Source organism: Pagrus major, chromosome 16 (assembly GCF_040436345.1).
Source record: "Pagrus major chromosome 16, Pma_NU_1.0".
In the NCBI taxonomy this organism is placed as follows: Eukaryota; Metazoa; Chordata; class Actinopteri; order Spariformes; family Sparidae; genus Pagrus; species Pagrus major.
This window is the reverse complement of record NC_133230.1, coordinates 8,006,854-8,034,181: the sequence shown is the minus strand read 5'-3', so window position 1 is coordinate 8,034,181 and position 27,328 is coordinate 8,006,854. Positions and strand designations below refer to the sequence as shown.

The 27,328-nt window shown below is 42.7% G+C and overlaps 2 protein-coding genes across 2 annotated transcripts; both read right to left on the bottom strand.

Annotated features, from left to right (window-relative positions):
• Positions 1-656: 656 nt before the first annotated feature.
• Positions 657-6,581, bottom strand: LOC141010856 (endophilin-B1-like). Its single transcript, XM_073483981.1, has 10 exons — positions 6,366-6,581; positions 6,113-6,254; positions 4,769-4,897; positions 4,538-4,671; positions 4,264-4,356; positions 4,018-4,101; positions 3,902-3,925; positions 3,546-3,635; positions 3,350-3,450; positions 657-2,928 (listed from the first exon to the last, which is right to left on the bottom strand). Exons 1-10 carry the CDS (start codon positions 6,420-6,422, stop codon positions 2,340-2,342), a joined length of 1,443 nt encoding a protein of 480 aa, XP_073340082.1. The 5' UTR covers positions 6,423-6,581; the 3' UTR covers positions 657-2,339.
• Positions 6,582-7,497: 916 nt separating this feature from the next.
• atr (ATR checkpoint kinase) lies at positions 7,498-25,906 on the bottom strand. Its single transcript, XM_073484316.1, has 48 exons — positions 25,734-25,906; positions 25,492-25,583; positions 24,991-25,143; positions 23,969-24,873; positions 23,733-23,872; positions 23,318-23,494; positions 22,981-23,144; positions 22,555-22,707; positions 22,208-22,406; positions 21,874-22,130; positions 21,575-21,771; positions 21,342-21,442; positions 20,957-21,128; positions 20,719-20,874; positions 20,404-20,598; positions 19,899-19,994; positions 19,702-19,791; positions 19,321-19,416; positions 19,036-19,166; positions 18,725-18,868; positions 16,838-16,931; positions 16,599-16,724; positions 16,277-16,483; positions 15,986-16,099; positions 15,776-15,891; positions 15,558-15,678; positions 15,157-15,294; positions 14,894-15,065; positions 14,490-14,656; positions 13,966-14,130; positions 13,599-13,690; positions 13,370-13,461; positions 13,091-13,268; positions 12,790-12,975; positions 12,290-12,449; positions 11,846-12,025; positions 11,543-11,685; positions 11,346-11,443; positions 11,030-11,259; positions 10,583-10,717; positions 9,968-10,168; positions 9,634-9,777; positions 9,349-9,499; positions 9,098-9,254; positions 8,709-8,862; positions 8,384-8,535; positions 8,069-8,174; positions 7,498-7,924 (listed from the first exon to the last, which is right to left on the bottom strand). The coding sequence occupies exons 1-48, from the start codon at positions 25,784-25,786 to the stop codon at positions 7,751-7,753; spliced, it is 7,824 nt and encodes a 2,607-aa protein (XP_073340417.1). The 5' UTR covers positions 25,787-25,906; the 3' UTR covers positions 7,498-7,750.
• Positions 25,907-27,328: the final 1,422 nt, after the last annotated feature.

Below are 27,328 nucleotides of genomic sequence, written 5' to 3'. Positions count from 1 at the left end.
TTCACATCAAAATAACAGCTTCAAAATCATTTTAATGTTGCTTAGGGTGAATAGTGACTCAGCCAATGAGTTTGGTGAAACTGGATCACATTATATTGAAAAAATGTTTTCTGTTCTCCAGTTTGTCTGCCTTCCTTTGAGTTTCCTGAAAGCAGCCTGTAACCGCTGCGTACTGTAGCTACGAGTTAGTTCTGCTCCTCATAGCGGCTTTGGAGGTGGAGGTCTTCAGGTGCGGGGTCAGAATGGGCACCAGGACCGGTAGTGGGCTCAACGAGAAGCAAGTATGACATGTCACATTACATCTGATAAATTGTTACAGAACCCCTTGTTTGTAATCACGACAGTTGAGTTGCAAGACAAGAAATGTCTTTACTTACTAGTTAATGTACTAGTTAATGGCAGCTATAGTTAGCAGTAGTCAGCGGCCATGTTTGGAGCATTAATTCAACGGGTGGCCAATTCTTACGTATTGCACCTTTAAAATATTATCAGACTTCACCTGGGAAGCCTGATCAAAACCTCAACCTGGAAATGGTTGTTGTTGTAAATCTAGGTCAGGAGGTTTGGCTGCTATAACAAATGCATCAGCAGCAGAATGAGGAAACAACAAAAACACCTCGACATCACTGTTTGCATATTTATTTCCACATCTTTACATGAATCAAGTGAAAACTCCGACCTCACGCTGACATCAGCTCAATGTACATGTGACTCAGTAATGACTGCATTTAAAGCTGGCAGCAGCTACAACTGTGTATACTGCGGTCATCCATACACACACACCTTTACGTATTGGGACAAAAGCGTAGAGCTTAGAGCTGGTGGGCGATTACATCAGTAGGACCAGCGCTACATTAATGTGTGTTTCCATCCAGGGTCCCCAGAGTAGACCCACACCACAGTAGAGCGGGGCTGCCCTCATGAAGGAAAATTAACAACATCTGGACTTGGAAACTTCTACCCATTTCACCTAGTGGGGGCTTTAAGGGGGTAAAAGGGTAAAAGTGAATATGTGATTTGACTGTGTGTTGGTGGGGAAACACCCCGAGTACGTATGAGGAGACATATTTTATAACCCGGCATAAAGGTCCTGTTCAGCTCGGACTTCCCGACACACATAAGTGACATGTTTCATATGGAAAATGACCTCAGCTTATAGAAACACGTGTCAAGAGGTGGCAGTCACATACATATATATATACACACACCTCTCTTTAAAGGTGTCACAGGTTTGGGGGCGCTGTAAACACAGGTGAGTGCACACGGGTCACTGACAGACATGAACACAAACATACAGACGCCCGCATGTGAGCGGACGTTTTCACACGGACAAATATACAAACATACAGTTGGCACAAAGCTTTGTTAGTTCTCTTGTTTAGCTAAATGTAAAAATAAAGATTTAGTTTCACGGACTGAAAAACAACTTTTCATAAATCGCACATTGCAAATATAACAGTCAGTCAGGCCTCGTCTCCCAGCCACAGGCTAGGAGATATTACAAGGGTAGACATCCATTGCCACAAGAGGGGACTGATACTCAACAGTCAGCATTTTCACACAACATGAATAATATATGAATTTGGCTAAAGGCTAAAAGTTATTGTGGCACTATATCACGTTTAGAAAAATAAGCACTTTTACAACCACTTCACATCATCTTCCCTATGGGATTAATTAATGTTTTCTTAATTACACGACATGTTAATAATGATTGTGTATCTGCTCCTTTCTAATATAGTCTGTATTCTCCAATCAAAGTCCATCGCAGCTGATGTGTCTTTGGCTAGATGTCACATGAGCTCTCACTAAAAAACTTGGTATTTCGCCTGGATGGGCGTGGTGACCGTCTCAGCCCGTGCTCGAGGGCACATTTTTCAATCAATTGGTTATTTGACCTCATCCCATCTGTGTTTGGGTGGTCATATGAGAAGCTATCTGCTGGAAAGCCTTTAGGAAGGTATGATATGGTATAGAAGTGGACAAGTAGTGCTGGACGTGTGGATCTTGCATATGACTTCCATGCAGCTGGAGTTGTTGACCCATGTGTGGTTAGAGGTTTTTGATTTTTTTAGTTTTCAGTTGCAGTTTGGTTAGGTTTAAGCAACAAAACTAGTGAGAAAGATCATGGTTTGGATTAAAATAATAATAAATCTTTAGCTTTTGGGTTCATTCAGGACACGATCAGCGATTGATCACAACAAAATAAAAATCATCTCTTTGACAGGCGGCAATACACCCAATCCGAGCCGACAACAACGCACATCAGGCAGTTTCAGGTGAAATACAAGGTTTATAGGGAGTGCCATGTCACATCCCCCGCCACCAGACATTAGTCTTTAGTGAACCCCAGCCTGACCGTCAATTGATGACTCCTGAACATCTTCTGCATTAATGGTGGGCAGCTCGCTTGCGGTACCATTGGTTGTTTGGGTTTCAGTAGCCGTGCCATTGGTTGTCAAGTTCTCCGTATCCATGTCGGCGGTTGTTATGGTCTCACTAGCTGCTGTATCTGCTGCCTGGGACTCGTTTGACGTTCCACTGAGCTCAGAAGTTGGGGAAGCTGTTGTTGTTAGACTATCTGCACCGTTGGTTCTGCTGAGTGTTGAGATCTGATCTGTTGGGTTACCGACCAGGTTTGATGTACAGACATGATGGTCGCTCGCTGGACAGCTGGTGGTTGCCTGGCCATCGGTGAAGAGGGTGTTGTTATTGTTGTTATTTGTCTGATTAACTGGCTGTGTGTTTACAGAGGAATCTGCTGGATTCACGGTCCACGAGTCCTGGTTGAATTCTGGAAGTTGGTGGACGATTACGGGAAGTGGAATGACTTGATTTAACCCGACAGCATCATTGGCTACATGGTTGCTTGTTGATGGCTCATTAACTGCCGACTGCCAGTTATTGGAGCAGAGGACTGCTGGAATGCTGCAAGGAGAAAAACAAATTCATAACCAACCAAAAATGTATTTTTTCTTTAAAACGTATTCTCAATAGTCTTGTGTTCTCTGTGAGCACAGATGTCTTGGCTCCTAGAAATGGTAAAAATTTGGCATCTTCTTTGCCAACTGGGTTATAGCTTTGACTGGATGAAAAAATTGGATCCCATGTTGTACTACATTTGCTTTTCAATCTTGTCAGTGTCCAATAAAAGACTCATACCTCCGCTCCAAATTTTAGCTCGGTAATGCTTTGTTGGAAAACTGTGAGAAAACTTCATTCATAATTCATTTAAAATACCTGAGGCATAAAAAAGAAAAAAACAATGTTGGTATTTCCTAAGCAATGAGGAACTTCCTTGCATTAGTTTAGCTCTACTAAAGATTTAGTTTTTAGGTTGTATACAGACCTGGCCAGCTGTTTCTGAAGGTCCTGAGCATGTTGGTGGCACTGGTCGAAATAACAGGCCTGAGCCTCCACAAAGTCAGTCAGGGTCCGCATGTGGTTGATCTGGAATAAAAAAGACACAACAATAGCATTTTGCTGGGCATTGGATACTTTAAAGTTCATGTTACAAATATTAATGCATACATTTATATACATACGTGAATGTTGCTGATTCCTTCCGCAACTTGTATTGTCATTTCCGACTGACGATCGAACAAACTCTGACAGATCCTCAGCTCCATCTCAGCCTACAACACACACACATACACACACACACACACACACACACTAAGCCTTTTATGGTCTTTCCAATTATACCCAGCTATTTTTCTGAAAATTTCCCATTAGCAAAACCCATATCCCCGAAGGGCTTAACTCTAAATGAACTAAACAACAGAAAACTATTACTGCAACTAACAGGGCCGTACTCAATTTCACAGTATAACTGCTGGAAGAGTCAAAGTAGTCTCACTCCATTACAGCAGAAACAATGTGCAAGCAAAGATAAACTCACCTGAGAGATTTCCTGAGCCCATATCTGATTGGATGAGAGAGACGGAGAAGGACAAATGACCAAACAGCAAGCTTAAGTGTGCCTGACGATGTTCATGTCACTTTAGCGTCACTGACCTTCAGCCATTTAACACGCAGGAAGCTGAACATGTAGGAGACATGAGCTATGTAGTCGTCATCCAGGGGGTTTGCATTCAGGTTCTGACAGAGACAGGGAAAAGCATGGGATGAGAAGATACTGTATTCACTGCATGATTAAGAAAAAAAAAGGTTTTAAGTTTTTGGATCGATCCCGGTATGATACAGGTATAAAAAAAAAAAACTGTTCTCGTTTCTAAAAAAGAAAAGGTTATTGGAACTCACTCTGGCCTCTCGGTCAGCCTCGTGGGCTTTCCTCACTCTGGCAATAGCGATGTCCAAGTCCAAACGCTTATTTACCAACATCCTGCGCTCATCCTATGAAAAAACAAAACACACACACACTTTTTAATAAACCATGTTTATTGTTTACAATTTGTAAACAACAGAGTGGGCCCGAATAAAGGAACACAGATTAGAAATGCAGTTGCTGAGTGTGGTGCCCAAACATACAATCACAATGGTGGTGTGTACGGGTATGGATTCAGACGTGTGTCACCTGTATAGCTTTGTACTCCCCCTCAGAGAACCTCCTCAGAGGGTTGAGAAAGTGGATGTTGGTGCTTTGGACGAACTTCTTCTCTGCCTCGCCAAGCTGCTTCTGAGCCTCTCCACATCTGAGCAGAGCCGTTCCTGAACACAGAACATGCTGCTGTCTCAGAACATTTCAACATGTCCATACTGGAGAAGAAAAGTGGAATCAACATTATCCATATTCACATATACTCACCATAGGGTGTATTGGTCCCAAACTCCATCCCAGCCTGGATCATCTGGTCTCCCAGAGCCTCAGTTGCACGAGGCCGTGGTGGGACGGTCCAATCCAGATGCCCATACAGCCGGTCCTCTAACCGCGCTCCTGTTCATCAGGGATCAGAGAGCTATATTCAGGTTTAAGGGTTATCCTTTCTAAAAAGCCACTGACAAAACATGGGTGTCAAAACGGATGTCAGTACAATGCATGCTATTAAAACACCACTAATCAAGCTACTTAACTCGCTGCATAGAATTAATATTTCAATCTACAAGGACAAGTGATAAAAACCGACATTTTTATAAAATAATGTAAAAAAAACAGTTTGCAATCCCTCGTCAGAAACCGATGTGTATCTAAAGAAAACAAAAATGGCTCCTCACAGAGATTAAAGACATGATCTGCAAACACATCCTTAATAAATTGACGTATGAGACTATTACTTCTGGCAGCTGAATGCTCCCCTTATTTGATAGATTACAGACCACGTCCACTCTTGAATCCATTAGCTGAGGTAATTGGATTCAAACAGGCAAAAGAATGACCGTTCCTATTCATCTGAACAGGCCAATTACAGTCAAAGCAAAACAGAAGAGCACATATATTGCAGGATGGCAAAAAACAGAGCGGAAATACGGGCCTTGGGGGGGCAGAGGTGAAGACTCATAGTCGTCATCATTCAGTGGTTTTAAGGAGACCACGACGACTAGAGCCCACGTGTTGGTGACGTCTACAAGTGGTCGTGGTGTGACGCAAACGTGTCTACATGTACAATACAACATCTTGAATGTTCAAGTATTGTTGAAAACATCATGTATTTATAAACTTCATATACTCACTGATATCACAGCTCCTACCAACACCTTTAATTAGACGATTTATGCACAATTAATATGTAGGACAATTTCTAAAGGGTCGCTATGGATGAATTAAAGGTGCACTATGTAGTTTTTAGGGAAAGAAAGATTCTCATTTACTGATTTATTAAACAAACTACATAAACAAACTATGTTTTCAGGACTGAATAAACTGAATAGCCAATTTCATACTGTTTCACTTTGTTTATATGTGGCGGACCCTGCCACCTTTCTAGATTCAAACAGTGATCTGGGGACCTTATTTACCTCTGAGAACAGCTTGTTTATTCACATATGGAAAAATATTATTATGTTGTCAATAATATTGTAAACAATAAATCTCTGGGTTTGAATTTCTTCTCCAAATATACAGACTGCCCCTTTAAGACTTAAATGAAGCACTGCAGCTGCAGACAACTTCAATGAATAAATACGCACAGATGAACAATATGCTCTCTCTCACCGGGGCTGGGCTGCAGTAAAACCTCAGTCTGGGAGATCATCCTGTCCGTCCAGGTCTTGGTGGCGTCTGCCCGGGCCAGGAGCTCCTCCAGCCCGGGGTCCAACTCTGTCTTATCCGCCTGACCAAGACTCTCCCCGGTGTACTAGAGCAGGATTACAGACTGAGATTAACACCATGCAACCACTTTAAAAAACGACAGTATTGCAGACACTCGACGCGAATGGAATACAATAGAGTATTTTGTATTTTTTACCTGAACAGCGCGGTTGATGAACTGACCCGCATCCACCGCCAGCCGCGTCAGGTCCATGTCTGCGTCTGCAAGGTCGCGCAGCGTCCTCCCCGGTGGTCCAGCAGGACGGAGCTGGCGTCAGCTATAAAAAGCCCGCTAACCCACGACAACTACAACAACAGCCAGTCAACCTCGTCCTGGCCTCTCAGCCTCCCTTCTCTATGAACCTGAGCCAGATTACAGCCCGATAACGCCGACCAGCCCCGCACATAGACGAAGGAGATGCAAGTGGAGGCACCTGCGTGTGCTGCTCAGTTTATCCTCCGGCCATGCTGGATGCTCCAAACACCAGGGTGCTACACAGCAAAACTGCCGTCAACCTATAGACTTTGATAGCCGTCTTAAACTGCATTAAAATACAGACAAAAAGATGAAAAAAAATTAGATCCTAATGATCGATAAAGCAGAGCATCCCATACTTCCGGCGAAGGCCTTCAAAATAAAAGCATAGCCTGCACTACACAATGACTAAACATAAAAAACAAGATAATCAGATGCAAAAAAATGCAACTAACATTCAGTGGTTTTCCGTATTGATAATTGTTCTAATAAAAATGCTCCTTCGTCAGTCAAAGCCACATCATGGTACAGCTCACAGGTCATTGTTATCCCAAAGAATAGCTCCAGCATATTGTTGCCATACTGCATGATGTAAAAACACAGGAGTCACTCATTCCCATCCTCTAAAAAATGCAAGTAATCCAGTTCCGGTTTGAAAGCCTTCTATCCAAAAGCAACCTGCAAAAGCAGCCATGCATTAACAAGAATGAGAAAGACCATGATAAAAAATACAGCCACTTTTTGTGTGTCGGAGCCCATGACTGGACACTGTGAAGATATTCCACACCACTAACTTCATCTAGTCTTCAGCCTCATAAGGCTTTTCACAAGCAACACTTAGCTCCTATTGGTGCTCCTGTGAAAAAGGTGAGCTGATTGGACCGTTAGGTATGTGCAAGAGGAGAGACACACACACACACACAGACACACACACACCGAGAGGAGATTTAAACCGACCGCTTAAGAGAATCTAAGCAGGGTTAAGAGATTAGACGACACAGGTCTCACAGACACATTTACAGGCAAAATCAAATCTGCAAAACACATCCTTTATTATGAGAGAATGAACAGAAATGCAAAACAAGTTACCTTCGTTTCCAGAAAACAGGAAACTGAACAGTGATGAAAGTGCTGTAACAGAAACTGGCACTCGAAAGAGCCTTCAACAAACATTCATGGGTAAATAAAAGTTTTTGTGTTGTAATTACTTTCTTTCTTTTATCATAGGAAAGCATGTTAAATGACTTTCCTCCCTTTCTTTTTTTTTTTTAACTTCAGTGCATGTTTTACAGGTAGGGCCCCCAGCCCAGGTACATCAGACAGAGCAGTTTGTCATCTGTGGCTTCCTGTATGAGGTAGTGGACGTGTCCCTCTATAGACAGCGGAAGACCCAGCACTTTATTCCTGCTCTTTATTACTCCTTGCAGACGCTGCTCGATGTCACAAACGTGGGTTTTAGCCTGGAGGAGAAGAAGGGGAAAGATAAGACAATATGGTACAACTTACACTAAAAATATGACATTTAAAGGTTATATTAGACATGCATGCTGCTCTAAATGTATGTAAACATACTTCCAGTGGCAAAATCAAAGAAATACACACACCTTTTCGTTAACTATCTCTCCAGTCTCGTTGGCCTGAGCTTTAGAAAGTCCTTTGGCTTGTTTGCTCCACTCCACCAGCGGGTCATGTAGGAAGGTCTTCAGCACACTTGGGAGACAAATCAAAAAACAGAGTTACTCATTAAGTTTCTGTGACATCATCATCATATATAATCACGTTTTAAGAGTCAAGTAAATTAGAAATCCATTGTTTTTTCAAGCATGGTTTTATTTAAGTAACTCATCGTAACACTATACACAGGTTATAAACTAGGTTTTAAGGAATATTTGATAATCATGAAGTATTTACATGTGTACCTCATGAGTGGTTCTCTCTGATCTCTCATCAGTCTCAGGGTGACCTCACAGGCCTGTCTAAAGAGACCCTCGGTGCCCATGGGCCCCATGGCGTGGACCATATTCTGGGTCAGACGGAAAGGAACCACCTCTGGCACATCAAATGTCTCCCCCTAGTGGAGAGGGAGAGAAGGAGCATTAGAGAAATTTGGAAAAAGGGAGACAAAAAATGGTAGTACATAGAAACAATATATAAAACAATTACCTTGATTTCTGTTTAAAGATTTATAACATAAATTCCTCATAATTAATCTAGACTTTAGAACAATTCGAGAAAAACACAAACCTTGTTGAAGAGACAGTTGAAATCGACGTGAACACACTCCCCAGTGAAAGAGTCAAAGAGGATGTTTTCTCCGTGGCGATCTCCCAGACCCAGGATGTAGCCGACCATGGACATCACAGCAGTGGAGCGACAGTACGCAGAGCGACTGCTGTACCTGTAAACACACGCAATGAGTGGTTTACATATATAAAGTACATTTTATCCCCAAATTCAACCCTGATCCTAAATGCAACGTCAAACCTGAACATATCAAATATACATCCACCTAAAAACTTAAAATCCAGAGTTGAAACTGCTCCTCTCAAATTATTATTATCGACTTTGCTAGCGCAACAGTGGACCTCAAACATGTACAGTAATTGCAGAAAGAATTGTGGGGTGGGTCGTACCATGACGTGGGGTCAGGGAAAGTCCGGAGGAACCACTCGTGGAAGACAGGGATGTGTCGAGCACACAGCACCTCCTTGTGGATTCGAATCTTCTCCTCAAAGGGAGCCGTTTTTGGCAGAATAAGCTTCCTGAGTTCTTTGCCTGAGAGGTAGATACCTTGAACAAACATACAAATATAATTCAACACAACGGTTAAGCTGACAGTTTGTTAATCTTCTCTTCTATTTATTAGCTTCATGTAGGAAAATACCTCTCTCCTTATAAAGCTTGGTGAGAATGTGTCGAAGTCCGGCGGTGTTGTTGACCCATTCGATGATGCCGCACTCCTCATTGAGAGGAATCACAGCGTAGGTTCGGATGTGTAGCTCCCTCCGCCTGGACTCAGCATCTTTACGTAGGCACTACACACACACATACACGTGCACAGTAGAATAAAATAAAAATATTAATTTATTAACACATTAATGAATGATAAAACAAAATGAGTGTACAAGTATTCTTGTAAACCAATAAATCTTATTAAAATATCACCCACCTTGTTGATGAGGCAGTTGAACTCCATCAGTCTGCAGTCCTTCCTCAGGTCATCTTTAGGTTTACACATCATGGTGTAGCTCCGCCCATCTGAACCCTTCAGACTGATCTTCTTAGGCTTCTGTAAGGAAGCCAAGATCTCCACCTACACACACACGCACACACACACAGGTCAGGTTTATGAGTCTTGTTCGACCACAAGATGACTTTCGTGATCTTAAAATCAGATTTTCTGAGATCATGACATCTTTGTAACCACGGTTGGTGAGATAAAATCATCAAGTATTCTCAGGCACCTTCCAAGCAAACAACATCTTTTCCCCCCTTTCTCTTACAATGTCTTCAAAGCCGTCCAGGTACGCCCAGTGTCCGGGAAAGGCATCGTGCTGTGTGTTTGCCCCGCTGGTAGAGGGCAGCGTGGGGATGAGGACCGACTGCAGCGGGATCAGGATCTGGCTGAAGGTGGGCTCCTCCACCAGACGTTTCAGCTGCTTGAAGTGAACGCTCATGCTGAGGGTGGTGCTGTTACCGTCCACCTGAAAGACACATTCACGCAAACATGAACCTGGTGCTCCCTTTCTTTTGTTTTATCTGTCTGCAAACACTCCTGTCCCTGAAGGGGATCAATAAATGTTTATTTGATCTATGATAATCTAATCTTGTCTAATGTTGGTCCTGAGGATTTGAGGAATAAACAATTCTCAGATGCATCGCCATGCAGAAGTAATTATCAGAAATTTAAAATTGATTGTTGCTTTTTAATCCCATTGTAGGCCTTTAAAACAGGCATTTATCAAAATAGTAGTAACATTAAATGTGCAGAAGAACATAGTGTGAACACATGCTTTATCACTTTTATGATGAACTTACATTTATAAACACTAATCCATATTGAGAATTGTTTATCAATTTGTCATCTTGAGTTAAAAAATGAATTTGTGTGTGTGTACCGGCTTGTTGCAGAGCTCCAGCAGCTTGTCAGTCAGCCTGTTGGCATCTCCGATGAATTTCTCCAAGGAATGCTTGAGACTGATGGCTTTCTTAAGGATCTGATTACAGCGATTCATGCGCATCGGGTAGGAAGACTGAACAAAACACAACAAAACACACAGTCAGGAGTGCATATGAGGTATTTTCGTAAAAACAATTCAGTAGTCTTGCGTGTTTGTGCAGGTGCCAAAACATTTGGTCATTCAATCACACAACTTTTTTATGTTTGTACAGGAAATGAGTGAAAAAGGTTTAGAGTTCACACACAGTGACATACAAACAATTACATGGTAGATTAGATTTTGAAACTTCTCGAACATGCCCTGACAAATGGAAGTGCAAAGATTCAGTACACAAAACCCTGATTGTTATGAGGAGACAGAACACACACAGACACACACGCCTACCTTGGAAACAGCAGTCATTAACCACATGGCCTGTTGGGGGTACGCCAGGAAGACTTTGGCCACGATGGTCATGAGGACGCTGAAGACCTCGTCGCTGGAGTGACACACTCTGGAGATGAGCTGGGAGAAGGCGGTCAGGAACTGGTATGGTGCCAAGTTGGCACAGTTCTCGCTCACCGCCGTGTTGATTTTCGCCAGCTCCTGTCGCATCTGTCTGTCAGCTCGCCCGGCTGTGGTGGAGGAAAAGGTAGACAACATTTGAATGCTTTTACATATTTTTCTGTCTCAGCTGTTACAATTATTATTCACCACCCACCTTTCTCACACTCGCACACTTTGGCTCCAAAATCCAACCAGAGAGACAGCATGCGAGGCATGGCCTGGTAGATGTACTGGTTACCAAATTGCAAAGCTCTGGAAGGGAAACAACCCAAAGTAAATGATTAAGGATGAAACTACTGAGTCTGTGGTCAATTAAAGGGCTGGGTATCAGAAGTGATAACATCAACTTACTTTCCAAAGTATGTGACAATGTATCGGATGAGGTTCCCCTGTTTCTCCAGCTTGTTATCCGTCACCATTGGCATCACTTTGTCATAGTACTTGGCCAAGTAGAAGTTTCCATCTTCCCACTCAGGCAGAAGGTTGGTCACATCCTAAAACACACAACACACTTTTAAAATAGAGCTGCAACTAACATTTTCTGCACTACCGGTTAATTATTTTTACTTAACTGGTCTGTAAAATGTCCCTCACATCACATTTTTCCACCTGGAGAAATTCAGTCTACTATCATACAAAAGTCATAGCTTTTACCTTGTATGCCTTCATGATGGCGTTGGACTCAAAGTTGGCCGTCTCCTCCATGAAGCGTCCCACCAGCAGCATGGCCTTGCCTTTAGTCTGCAGGCTGCGAGGGTCCGTCAGTGGCTGATCATCAGGGAAACACTGAGCCACGCCCTTCTGCAGCACGATCAGGGCCTGATGTACATCGCCCTGAAATTAGATCAACACAGTGGTGTTATTTTGTGTATTTGTATGGTTAAAAATCATGTTTCCTTATAAAGTAACTAAATGCATGATGCATACTTATGAGTATTTACTTAGAAATCAAGAATCCAAAGTATGCAGTGTAAAAGGAGCTACTAATCACAGCAGGCTAAAAAAAAAAGCACATTTCACATGAATATACAGTCTTATATGTAATTTTTTTAATCTGCTACCTGTTGTTAATTGGCTGAATTTACAGGTTGGTTTTACCTTGGACCAAAGCCACTTGGCCTTCTCTGTGACCAGCTCGGCCAGGTGTGTGTTCTCCGCGTTCAGTAGTGCATTGAAGGCAGTCTGGTGATGTCCTGCCTTTCTGGCCACCCGGGCGCTTTGCAGCCAGCACTCCCCGACCAGCTCCGTGCTCATCGGCCTGCAGAGCAACACAAGGCCTGATTTGTGATGTGGCCTAATTGACACTGGTTTTGTTCAAATGTATATCTTTGTCAGGAGCTCAGATGGCTTTTATTCCACAGTACTCACGAAAAACACAGTTGCCTGAAATAATGCACCTTATAATGCAATTATAAATAATTGCATTATAAGGTGCATTATTTCAGGCAACTGTGTTTTGGTTAACTAAGCTAATAGCTTCTTAATAAAAACAGAGAAGTTCAAGGCACAGAGCTATATTGTTAATATATACTTAAAAAAGTGCTACAAAAAATAATGGTGACAAAATGATAACGTATGCCTGTTTTCTACATCCTTACTGTGGTCCCAGGCTGAACAGGGCACGACGGAGGGCCAGGATTGGCTCCTTGGCCCTGAATGAATTCTGGGTCATCTCCAGGCGGTCAGACCAATGAAGAGGCAGCTGGCTGAGACTGGGGGCGGAGCGTTCCCTCTGTTTCTGGAGCTCAGTGAAAGTGTGCTCCAACTCGCTGAGCATGTGGAGCCTTATCAGATATACACACACACACACACACACACACACACAGATTTTGGATTCACAAGTTAATCCCTCGCACAAACATAGGAAATATAAGTGAATCCATGAATATACAGACAGACCTGACGATGTACTCGTATCCTCTCTGGTAGGTCCCACACTCATAACTGGCAGCTGATAGAGGGACGACCTGTTCCTTCCTCACCAGCTTCAGCTTCTCGTAGAAAGTCTCTCCATCCTGCTTCTTAGCCGACAGGAGTAACTGGCCGAGCCGCACACCCCAGGTACTGGACTGCCGGTCTAGTGACACAACAGTAGTGCAAAAATTAGCATTAACTTGTTTTTTGTTAACCAGTAGATATCTATTTCTGCCACCAACAGACATCTGTGTATTTTATTACCTGAGCTCAAATAATCTTCCAGCAGGTCCCACTGCCCGAGCTTCCAAGCTGCCTCCACTCTGTAGGTGTTCAGCTCCGACTTCCACTGCTGCCTAAATGTGTACAACACAGCCAAATTCAGTGCACCATAACTGACTAACATTAACAAAAAACAATGTATTCCTCCTATGAATTATAAAGCATCTTAAGTGAGAATGAGATGGTGTTTGTGTTTTTGTGTGTGTCTCACTTGTTGGCCAGTACTCCATTGACCTGAGTGATGACTGTTGAAAGCTGTCCCAGGCCGAGCATAGAGGTCATCACCCCATGATAGTGACCAATCTATACACAAGAGGCAAAATGGCAACAGTGAAAGAACTACAGAAAGATTCAACAGCTAACAGCACACAGTTATCTTCCTGGCATGCCTTGATAAAACTCATAGGCGTCAATAAAAACAATAAAAGCAATAATGACTCTTAATCACAAAGCGCTGATTCCTGAAGTCGGGAATAGGTGTGGTTTTAAACATTAAAAGCAACTCCAGGTCAAAAAACACTAAAATGTGTGTGAGCGTGTGTGTGTGTGTGTGTGTGTGTGTGTGTGTGTGTGTGTACCTGGTCTGACTCCAGCTGTATGGCTCGGTCGTAGCAGGCAGTTGCGTCTCGGAGCAGCCCGATGCTCTCGTGCTCCAGTATCTGTTCTCGTAACGACGGCTCCTCCCTCCTCAGGGCGTTGACCCCCCTTACTCCATCGGGCTCATGCATCGCAGCGTACAGTGTCTGCAAAATTAAATAAATAAATAAATAAATAACATTTTAGTTTAGTACATATTTAATCGCTTTGAACATCTGTCTGATTAGTTAATATATGATCCTGCTTTTATTTGTCATATTGTAGATTATAATCAGAAAGTATAACTTTGTAATATTCTGATTTTGATGTCAAATGGCACCAAAAACTCTAATAACTGTAGTTCTGTGAAGCATCAACATATATTGGTATTATGCCTCGAAGAAACCAGCACCATGTCGACATGTTCTCAAGCAACTACTTTTGGATTAATCAAGAGGGAAAAGAAATGCGCTCACACATGTTATCAAAGAAATAGATTTAAATGACAGTTAATTTGTTGTCTGACCTGCAGGAAGGTGAGATGGTCCTGTATGTTCTCCTTGTTTTCTAAGATGTAGGCTTCAAAGTGCATGAGGGCACGAGTGTACGCTTTGGAGCGCAGAGAGGCCTTCGCCAGAACGTCCTGTGGGATACCCTTTAGGAAGGCCACCACACGCTGATAATCCCCACTCTCTGCAATAAAACATTTTTGTTTGTTACTTCAAGCCTTAATTAATCATGAATGTAATCATGCAGATACGTGTGAATATGTGTGAATATTTCCCATATTTTCATCTTAGTAATTGTCTGTTCTGTTGTTGCTGACTTATGCAACGCAGGTGATTTCAGAACAGTCTTCAGATCTCTTTGAATAACACTCAAGATATGAACCAAGCAAGAAAAGAGTATGTTTTTGTTTTGGTCTCTAACCGTTGTTTTTGGGTTTGGAGTACAGGATGTGGCGACTCCACTGCATCAGGTGGGACAACATGCTGAACACAGTCTGAATGCTGAGCTGTGATAGGCTGGAGGCAGTCTCCTGACACCGCCCTCCTCCTCTTCCATCCCCGTCCTTCAACACGGCCAGCATCTCCTCCGTTACCTGGAAGCAGGCGTGTTATTATTACTAAAAAACTCAGCCAAATTTGCACAAACTTCTTGTGCAAGTGCACATGATGCAGATGTTTCCTCACCTCCCGTTGCTCTGCAGGTGTGCAGCCCAGCAGCATGTAGAGCAGAATATGAGGCAGCAGGTAGATTGTGACCTTGTAGTCGTGTTTGATGATGAAACTACAGCAGGTGAAGACTCTGCTGGCCAGCTCATGTCTCACCTACAAAATGAAACTTTTTTAATAAAAGGTGGGAAATTGACAACAAATGCATAAAAATGGTTAAATTATTTTCCTTAAATGTGTTTATTTTGTTTTTGGTTTTCATCTTCATAATCTGTGAAAAAAGGCCTACAGAAAGCAAGTATAATTATAATAAAATATGATAAAACTGCTAAATATCCGACAATTTGGAAGAGATGATACATGATCCAACTGATGTGCATCTGTTTGGCCTTTCTAAAGTGAAGGATAAATCAGCTGACCTTGCTGATGAGGTATCCAGCCCAGGTGGCCGACCAATCAGAGAACTTGCTGCCTCCCTTACTCAAGTACACTGGCTTCTTCAGTTTGGACCAGTTAACCTCCCTCTGGCTGCTCTTATACCTAAAGACAGAGAGGGAAAACAGAGGAAAAGAAACTTCATATTTGATTTGCTGAATTATGTGTGACAGGATCAGAGTGTGTATGTAAACTCTAGTACCTGCTGTTGAGGTGTGGTTCCAGTATTTCTTGAATCTGCTCTGGGAATCTCCTCCACAGACGGCGCCCTGGTGAGTCGGTTCGACCCTCACGACACTCAAAGATGGACAGCAGCTCCTGCGGTGCACCAACACATGAGATGAGCACAGAAAAGGTACCAAAGTGCACACACAGTGTCAAGTATGAGTGTAGCACGTGTGTGTGTGTGTACCTGTATTGCATAAGCAGCAGAGTCCTGTGCTCTCACGTCGTCAGCGTAAGCCAGAAATGTTCTGGTCAGCTCAGTCAGAAGGTCGTAGGCGAAGTTGGGATCATCAACCCCACTCTGTATAAAGAAAAATAGACTTTTATCCTCAATCAAACAAATACATGTTTGTCTATGGCTTTTTGTGTTCAATTTATGTCAGTCAGCTGTATAAAAATGTTAAGAAATACGTAAAACTGTGAATTTGTAAGTTTCGTGCCCTGTATATATGTACAGCTTTGGTCTTGTCTCTCTTACCACGAAGGTGTTGCGGTCACCATGGGTGTGTGTGTGTGACAGGTCCAGACGTCCGGGGTCCACGGCCCCCAGCTCCCCCAGACACTCCCCACAGAGGAGCCGGGCCTCTGGGGCTGAGTCCTGGCAGCCCTTCAGCAGCACTGACACCAGGTTGGAGATGACCGGCTCCACCGCCTCACTTGCACACACCTGCCGCAGCAGCCACTCCTGCACACACAAAAAGTAATATTTATGGTAGCGGATCAAAGATTAAAAACAACAGGCTTGAGCTCTGGTCCTTTCTGAGGTGGCTGTCTTAAAATGTGTGTGTATGTTCGTGTACCTGCTGGCTGTGCATCATGTCTCTGAGGCTGGTCAGTGCATGAATCCTGACGTCAACGTTTTCATGCTGTACGGCTCTCATGGAGAGCTGCAGCGCTTCGGCCAGGTCACTGCTGCTGGCTGTCAGCTGCAGGGAATCGGATATTATATCTTTAACATCACTGATGACGACAAATAACCCTCATCACCATCAGCAACCTTCATTTACTTCATCGCGATCGCCTTCTTGTCCATACTAACCTTCTTGTAGTTCTGCAGAACAGTGTGGATGTCTTTCAGCTCAGGGTGGTCTGGCAGGAAGTAAATCTCATGGAGGTAGTCGTTCACTTCTTCCCTGTGGGAAAATGACTGAATTAGATCTCTGATGTCGGAAGTCTTTAATTGTCTGCTCATTTCTAAATCAAAACATGGGCTTTGTTTTGTACGGAAGCCCTAAAGGGCCATGCATTCATACATTTTATTTCCTCCATTTTCCCGTGATAATGAGTTAATTAAATTTGTTCTCGAGATCTCGAGTTATTATCTCGAAATAAAAACTGCCGTTTTCCCGAGATAACGAGATAATTTTCTCGAGATAACGAAACTTTGTTTTCCCGAGATAACGAGATAATTTTCTCGAGATCTCGAGACTTTGTTTTCCCGAGATAACGAGATAATTTTCTCGAGATCTCGAGATAACGAAACTTTGTTTTCCCGAGATAACGAGATAATTTTCTCGAGATCTCGAGACTTTGTTTTCCCGAGATAACAAGATAATTTTCTCGAGATAACGAAACTTTGTTTTCCCGAGATAACGAAACTTTGTTTTCCCGAGATAACTTTCTTGAGATCTCGAGATAACGAAACTTTGTTTTCCCGAGATAACGAGATAACTTTCTTGAGATCTCGAGATAACGAAACTTTGTTTTCCCGAGATAACGAGATAACTTTCTTGAGATCTCGAGATAACGAAACTTTGTTTTCCCGAGATAATTTTCTCGAGATAACGAAACTTTGTTTTCCCGAGATAACGATATTATCAATTTGAGATCTTGAGAAAACAAAACGATAGTGTAGTATATTAAATCATTGCAGGAAACACGATTCAGTGTAGCAATGTCAGAGGAGCAGGAGCATATCGATCACCACGTCACATATCTTTTCAATCAAGGCCTGACACAGGCTGAAATAGCATTACGCCACAGATAATATACACATTAGTGTGCGTAATCTAAAAAGACTGTTAGCAAGGCTTCAGCTATATCAGCGGCGCAATCTAAGTGAGCCTGATGTTGTTGTTAATTACATAGCTGACCAGCTACGAGGTCCTGGGCGTCTCCATGGATACCGGATGATGACTGAGAGACTAACTGACATGCCATGCCGCTTGTGTGTGATGGAAATCTCAGGTCTATCTCAAATTAATTATATCGTTATCTCGGGAAAACAAAGTCTCGTTATCTCGAGATCTCAAATTAATTATATTGTTATCTCGGGAAAACAAAGTTTCGTTATCTCGAGATCTCGAATTAATTATATCGTTATCTTGGGAAAATGGCAGTTGTTATTTCGAGATAATAACTCGAGATCTCGAGAAAACAAATGAAATTAACTCGTTATCACGGGAAAACGGAGGAAATAAAATGTATGAATGCATGGCCCTTTGGGCTTCCGTAGTTTTGTATTTATTTGATTCATTTTATTTTTCAGTGTAGAAAAACTCAGGTACTATTTTTTGAGGTTATAAAATGTTGCTTTGACGTAAAAAGTAACATTTAAACTAAAGCATGAAAACAAAATTATTAAAAATTATTTTGGTTATGAACTTTACAAGTTTGGATGTGTAACATTCTTAACAGGCTTTGTTTGGTCATTTTTCCACATTTATCTTAATTTTATTTGGGATGCATGATAATATCGGCAATTCGTCGTATCAGTGAACAAAGGCTTTAAAATGAAATATCAGCATCGGCCTGAAATGATAATTTCTGCCGATATGACAGCCGATACATGACGATGCTTTAATTATGCGCATGTGATGGGAACTATCTACTTAATAGTTATTATTTTGCCCAGTGAATGTGTACATTTAGAAACTGATGAGCCAAAATGACAAAATCCCTATATTTTATTTTTTGTGTGTGTTACCTGTTGTCCAGTATCAGGAAGCGGATAATAGCGGCTGTTTCTTTGGGCTGCAGTGGGATCAGGGGCAGGAGTGCAACAATAACATGACTCAGGAGAGGGCCCAAGTGTGTCGGCTCCACGCTCCTCACAAAACACTCCCACGTCCTGTTCAAACAGGAAGACGGATTTAATACACAGAATCAGACACAGGTGTTTGAGTTAATCACAGTATCAGTTAGTTAATCAAGTATTTAACAGTTAAAAGTTAGGAATTGTCTGTCTTGTCAGTCTGTAACATGTCAGGTTGAGTGTGTGTGAGTGTGTTTACTAACTGGCAGCAGAGCAGAGGGAAGTCCTCTCTGTATCGAAGGCCCGTGCGGAGCGTCGTCATCATCTTTACTCTGACAGAGCTGATGTGTTTGGAGCCCATCAGTCGCATTAGAGCCATCACACTTGTCAACGCCTGCACACAAAATAGGTGGACACTTTTATACTACACAAGCTAAGCAGACTGTACTAGTACTGACTTCAAACAGGACCTCCGTGAATTCTCTCACTGACAGAATACATTTTAAAATACAAGGTATTAAATTAGTTGTCAGCTGTGGATCACACACCAGCTTCTTGCGATCCTTCTCTCCTGCGCTGGAGCTGAGCAGCTGCATGTTGAAGAAGGCGAGAATTCCCAGCAGCTTCGGCTGAAGGTAGTCCGCCTGTCATACAAGGAAAAATACAGATTCCCGATAAAATGTCAGCCTGTCTTAGTTTATGTAGAAAAGATGGACACTTCAGCTATTTATAGCTTTTTTCCTGTGAAATTGTTTTTGTCTTTCATTTATTTTATTGTGTTGTATCTGCATTTGTGCACTTTGAATGTTATGTAAAAAAAGAGATCATTTTTGTTTTAAAACTCTGTTTCCCTAAATACCCCAGTACGTGTGGACAAGGCCTTAGTCAAAGCACAAGATGAAGCTGCACCATATCTAACTCACACATACCATGCGTTCTGGTTTAGTGATGTCTCTGGGACCCTGATACGGGTCGTCATTGGACGCGAAGGAAGCCAGAATCGCCAGTCCGTTGAACACCTGCAATGGTAAACCACATTAAGATAATTAATTACTGAGAAGAATTCACTCAAGTGTAGCAGGAATATATGCTGAGAAGGGCTGGATTTGTAGTTGAACTTTCTGACCTGTTGATAGTGTTCTCCCAGGCGCAGCAGCAGCTCATTGTGAAGACCCTGGAAGTCTTGCCTCAGCAGAGAGCCCAGTTCAATCTCTGTCTCACTCTGGCATATCATTAGGAAAACAAACATAAATCAGTCTGCTAAACTTATTCATTACTATGGAGCAAAGCCATTTCAGCACCACTGATTTATTTATCAGCCTTGTCACACAGCTGGGACTCACTCCACTGCCAAAGTGTCATTATCTGATTAATGCTCTTGAGAGTTTTGGCCGACCTTAATATTAATTTATTCCAAAGGTTGCTTTGCCCTGTGCTTTAAATCATACAAGCTGTTTCATTAATTTTGGTGACAGTGACACTTAATAATGAAATCTGTCTTTCGTTTATATGATTTCTTTCTTCTATTCATATGTAGGTTATTTTCGATGGGGATGAGAGCTGAGAAATGTAGATTCTGTTGACAGTGTCTTTGCTGTAGCATCAATGTTCAGACAATGACAGATTAATACCTGTAGGTAGTGGAAAGCCCTCTCCAGCTCCTCCTTGGTGCAGGAACAGACCAGATGGCTGAAGATGTACTTGAAGTTGTTGATCAGGATCTCTCTCCTGTTTGCCTTCAGCTCATTGGCCAGGGTACGGATGAGGGCGGAGCCAGTGGAGCTCGCCTTGGCTGCCAGGTAGGGCAGGAGCACCTGCAGGGTCCTCTACATGCACAAGTAGACACAGAAACCTATTAACTCACGTACACACATGCACATATACATAATACAGTATTAATGTACTATCACTCAATTAGATTTTGTATAGTTCAGTGTTTGACATACAGTGAGGAAGCGGTGGAGGTCCGGGAAATCAAAAGCATGTGCGATCTGAGCCAGGATGTCCAGGGCCAGCTCTCTCTGATTGGCTGATTCACTGCCCTGATCGGGAGTGCTCCGCAAGGCTGACGCATGACGTGAATGTAGTGACTCCACCAGGAACTAAACACATCGAAGAAAGAACAAATTAAAACCAGTATGTTTATAGCCCACGTTTATTGCAGCAGTATTAAAGATATTATACCTGGCAAATTGGGTTCTTGTACTGGCTGAAGAGGGTCTGAAGCTTGAGACCCTTGGCGGTGGCGAGGGCTCTGATCTGAGCGTACGCAGCCACAGACACCGGGGACGACTTGGACAGCAGACAGTGGAGCAGCCGCAGCAGAGAGAACGACACCAAGCTGCCCTGAGACGCTCTAACAAAAGAGGGGAGAGATGAATTCAACCAAAACGATATCTTTTAGATTTCCGCATAGTCTAAAATTTCTTGTTTCTTGTCCCTGCTTTCTTGTTTTGGTCACAAATAAACATACTTTTTATGCTGAGCAAATTAAGGTATATCTGAGTGATGACAACACAGCTAGTGATGCTACTTTTTGCTCTTCATACAGACAAAAGGTGACCCGTACCTCCCAATCTCTCCAGTAGTGAGGATGAGAGTGTTACGCAGCTCGTCGTCTCTGTTGAGTTTAGCGTTGTTGAATGCCTCTTTCAGACGGGCAACCAGGAGCTTGAATAACGAGAAGACACACAAACACATACCATCAAACAAGTATTTTTATAAGAAATAATCCCAATATCGTGAGGTCTTTTAGATGTGTAAAGTACAGACATTTTGAGTCATTTCACTGGTAATTCTCACCTCGCTCAGAGAGTCCTGCTCCGAGTTCCTGGTGGTCTCTGTTAGCAAGAAACGCACTGATTGGCTGAAGCGTGTCCTGACTACTGGATCTGAGTCCTCCATTAGACCAATCAGAGCATTAAGAACTGCCCGGGAGTCGCTGTCTCCACCAACCAAGTTCACGTGCCGGCAGAGGTGAGGCAGAGCTTCTAGGAAAGCTAAGAAAGCAAAATTAAAAAGTAAGTATACGTTTTTTTTATGCTTTCTGCAAGATTGTAATGGAAGAAAACAGCAAATAAACAAACAAACAAAAAAAGTACCTTGTTTAACACTACTTGGAGCTTGCCCTCTGAGCAGTGGCAGGAAGGGTTTGACAACATTCGCCCTGAGGGATGGAGAGGTGTTCCCAGCATGCTCTGCTGCTAGGCTGATTTGGTGGCAGAGGATCTCAGGAGGACGACTGAACTCTGTGCGGGTGTCACTGAGCTGGGAGAGCCCTGACTGGATACAACTCAGCTGACCAATGATCCTGGCGAGCTCCGTCTTCACCTTCTCTGAACTGTCCTCCAGCCTGGAACTGCAAACACACACCATTAACATGATGACAAAAGTCTGCGATTGTGCTTGTGATGTTATAACTTTAAATGTGCGTACAGCAGAGTAGTCCCGATGAGGTTGTGGTGTTTCTTTCCCAGGTGGTGAAGAAGAAGAGGAAAGGCCCTGACTGCTGCCGCTCTCACCACCTCATCTGCACTCTGCAACGTCTTGGAAAATACACACACGCGCCACGTGTCACACACACCAGGACGCAGGAGGGCCAGGAGTGACACACAGTCTGCCTGGATCTCAGATGCTAGAAAGAAACACACCGTTTGACGTCAATTTGGAGTTTTTACAATGGAAATTGACTAGTGAAAAAAATATTACATATATTTAGGTCCTTACTTCACAAAAAGATGCATGTAGCAGCTATAGGTGGACCAGTGAAGTCAAATACTCACAATAGCAGAAGCTTAGTCTCTGAGCAAAGGTGGGCAGCCAGGGCGGGAATCCTGAACCCTTATAGGCTGAAACAGACTTGTTCTCACACACCCAGGGAAGAGAGAGTAGAACACACACTCGCGACTGGATCCTGTCCTCTCTGTGGCTGCTCACTAGACATATACACAAAGTCACACATGATGATGCAAGTAGATAGTGATCAATAAACTCTACTCGAAAAGATGCATTTTGGGGTTGATTCCTGCCACAGAATTCAGAGTAAAGCTTGTTTTTACACTCAATTGTGGCAAATAATGTCAAAAATAACTGACAATATGCTTTTGTCATGACATGAATAAATAAATGGTTTATAAATACCAAAGCAAGCAAATAAAATACATAGGAACAGCATGTATAATGTGATTTTTCTGAGTATACATCCTTACTCGTCAGGTAGAGGATGGAGTCCAAGATCCCAACAGTAGTCTGGACAGCGGACTGGAAGTAATCCTGGTTTGAGATGGGTTGAGTGCCACCTTCTAACACTGACTGACAGCTCTTCAAGGCTCTGCCCAGAGTCTCAGGGGGCACCCAGAGAAGAGGAGAAGGGCTGTCAACAAAGAAAGGAAGTAGACTAAGCTCAGTGAAAGATTGTCACAAAACTGCAGTCTGCAAAGGTAGTCATTCCTGGAAACAATATTGTTGAAAGTTTGAATTTTATTGTGTAAGAAAGGAAAAGAAAATGTTAAAGAAAGAGAGCATGACTAAATGTTTGCGTATTACCTGGTGGGAGAGCAGCAGAGAGCTGCTAGGTGGAGGATGAGGGCCACACCCTGCAGGGCAGAGAGAGTCTGTGTGGTTTCCTGTTCCCCAGAGTCAGAGTTCAATAAGGTCAGCAGCTCCTCCAGCCGACTGTTCACCACAGCCCAAACCTCACTGTGAACACGCATGTCCACCTCGCTAAAGACAGAAATTTTATTGATTAGTAATACAGCTTTACGATACAGGTTTATAAGGATTTTGATTTGCTACAAACCACATTTTGAGTAAGTGAAAGTTACACATTATTAGACACCCTAAAACCACATTTTTCAAGTAATAATAATCTCTTTCATATCGGTGCATATAGGACAACATATATGCTGGTACCGATATATCTGTGATAGGCTATTATTGATGTAAATGTTTATAAACTCACTCTGATATTGATTTGGCTGTTTTACTGTCATTGGTGGCAGATTTGCAGGATTTCTTCGCAGGAGTTTCTCCGTCTCCTGACTTCTGCATCACAGCCACAGTCTCAGCCTTCAGCGCAGCTTGGAGAAATCCCTCCACGCACTAAAGAACATGAAGAGTGAGAGTAAATTTGTGACAAATGTTGTCAAAGGTAAAAGCAAGAGATTTTACAAAGAAACATGAAGAAGAGAATCGTACTTCAGCTTGATTTTCTGTTCCGACGGTGCTTGCCAGCATCCGGCAGACCTCGGTGACTCGCTGCCTTCTTAACAACACGGCACTTTCATAAACTGCTCCAACAGATAGCAAGAAGCTGAAGAGCCAGCAGAGTGATTCTTTAACCTCTGTCCCCAATTTGACGCCTGCCCCGCCAAGAGTACAAACGCACTCGAACACCTGCGAGAGATAGATGGGCTCAAAGTGTGAGTGAGAGACACCAGATGACTGAAACACACAGCGAGTCAGGTGTAGCAGCTCTCCTTCATAGAGATCTTTCTCATCCAAGTTTGTGTTTGCTGTGTGTGTGTAGGAGTGTGTTTCCAGCAAGTGAAGGTAGGCCGTGAAGAACTCGTGGCACTGCATCTGAGGAAACCCTCCCAGCTCCACCAGGTTCCTCAGCATCACCATGGAGGTCTTCCTCAGCCTGGTGTTGCCGTTGGCCAGGAAGGCGCAAGCCGTCTCCCAGGCCACACTGACATCACGACGGGAGAAGACCCCCCTCAGGACGTCAGTTACGACTTCGATCGTCATGGCAGAGAGCGACTCCAGGGCAGCAGGAGAGGAGAGCGCAAGGGTTGAGGGGGTGAGGTACGTGGAGGCACAAACGGAGGAGATCCTGAAGCACTCAAGTGTTACGGGCCACTGTTTCTGTGTGTGAGTGTGTCCCTTTCCTGCCAGCGTGGCAACATGCGTGTACAGGATGTCACTGAGTTCCTGGCACAAAAAAATTAGGTCCCGAGTGAGGCCGCTGCAGATGAACGGCGCCCGAGCTCTCAGAGTGTGAAGTAAGGAGCACAGCACTGCAGAGACCCGCCTGTGGATCACGTCACAGTCTGGAGCTGCTGCCACACGAAGCAAACGCACTGCCACCCACTTACTGAAGTCTGAATCAAGGAAGGAATGAGGACAAATCAGAGGTGGAGACAGAAAACACATAAGATTCTAACATAAATAGCAATTTTTCACATTTTCAAATCAGATTTTTGAAGACCAACTCGTACCGGTGCAGCTCTGCGTGGTGTCTGGATACTCGGCAGGCTGGCAGGCAGGGTTGGCAAACATCAGTGACGAGGATTTGATTATATGCTGCAAAAAATCCAGCAGCATCACACAGGCCGGCTCCGAACTGGACTTCTTGTTCAGCCCGAGGGCAACTGGAAGACAGACAAACAACAGAATAAATTAACCAACTTGTTTACAGCCTGGGGATTAGAAACTTCTCTTTAGTCACAAAATGATCAAATGCGGTGAAAAAAGAAAGAGAATTGTTTTGTTTTGTTTTTTTTGCTTTACTATTTAATGCAACCTGCAGCAGGAGGGCTGATATAGACATTGATTTGCTTTGAGGAGCCACAAACAGGGATTGTTTGAACGATTCAAAGTTAAACAGACACACTCTTGAAGCTTTTATAGTTTTACCAAGCTGTGGTCTACCTCTTTACTGGGCTTTACTGACAGGTGCATCTGATATTGTTGAGGTTGTCCACCTCATCCTGACTTACCGACGTCCACATCCGTCAGTATCCTGTCAATGAACTGACAGAGGATCTGTCGAGGTTTCTGCACCGCCTGGTCGTACTCAGCCGCGCTGGCACTGCACACACCGACAGAGTGTAAGGTTATTTATGGAAACATGGCACAGCGAAGGTTTTAATCAACTTAACTGAAGTTTATACGGCTAACTTCAACTTAGAGCAGCTTCAGAGTTTACTGCTAACAGGTTAGCTTAGCCAACTTTACTCACCTGGCTAGCTCCTGAAGAGCCGGTATCATCGCAGACATCTCCAGTCCCTCCATCTTTACAGCAGCTTCGTGTCGCTATTTGAAAGACGTCTTTAAAAATATAATATGACGGATTTGTCAGGTTATTTTAAGCAGCATACGCCTCCATGTCCTGTCCATCACGTCGGGTCTTTCGAAAACTTTCGCTCCAAAATGACGTTATGTGTTTTGATACGGAAGCCACCGAGGGCCATTACACCTGAACAAAAACTCGAACTACACTGCGCCCCCTGGCGGAGGATTTGTTAATGACTTATTGTTGATATGACTGTAAACACAGTGGTGGAAAAATACTCCTTTTACTTGGGTAATAGTAGCAATATCACAGTGTCGATTTACTCTATTACAAGAAAGATGATATAATCAAAAATAAAAGATAAATAGTATTAGTATCAAAACATCCCAAAAGTACTAAAAAGCATAATGACTGAATTTTCATTTTTGGGTGAACTTAATGTTTAATACATCAATAATTATAATGGATAAAGGTATAAACAAGTATTATGATGTTAGTACATTCACATAAGTAAGATTTTGAATGCAGGACTTTTACTTGTACTCGTATTTGTACACTGTGGCATCACTATTTTACTGAATTAAAGGTCTGAGTACTTCCTCCACAATTGAAAAAATACAACAGAGTAAAAAAGTTAAGTATTTTCCTCCAAAATATAGTGGATTGGAAGTGAAAGGGAGATGGAAATGGATGTACTCAAGTTCAGAGTAAGTAATCCACAATTTCAGTAGAGTAAAAGTACTCCTGTCTGAGAGTAATTGTCTTATCATGTGTTTTTACTTCACATCACTGTCTGGAGAAAAAGCTTCAACCATACTGTTAAAACGTACAGTCTAAGATTTTCTTTAAAGGACAACTGGTTACATCCACCACAAGGTGGCGTAGCCTGCACAGCAGACTCAACCTGTGCTGACAACATCGCAATGGCTTACTTAGTTATATTTTATTTTGATAATCTGGATCTGCAAACCTTCAAAATTAATTTAGTGGAGTGAAGAAGTACAGCATTTCCCTCAGAAATACATTGGAGATTTCACTTCACAGGGTCACATTCAATTCTTCCTTGAAATGTAGCTCAGTATCTTTAAATCAACATGTGAGTATATTGTTTATCAAACCAGGCAAAAGTCCCATTAGATTCTGATTTTCTGATGCATATGCAAAATTAAACTAATGGTAAAAGAAGAGTTTGTAGTACTTGAGTTGGAAATTGTGGCCTTATTCTCTTGCAACTACTATTATATAATAGGGTAATCAATTAATTGCCTCTCATTACAAGGGTGTTTTCTCCATGGAGCTTTCAGGGACACCGTGTCTGATTCATATTGATTAATCATTACACGAATAACACATGGCTTCAGTTATATTTTTCTGTACTTATGGACTAACAGATGTTATGATCTACCTGGTTTAACTTCTGAGAGTTCTGAAAGAATTTGTATCCGGAGACAACACACAAGAAAAATTAAGAGATTCTCTTTAATAATTAAATAGCAATATTCAATGCACAACATTTACAGAAATAAAGCACGGGTGTGTGA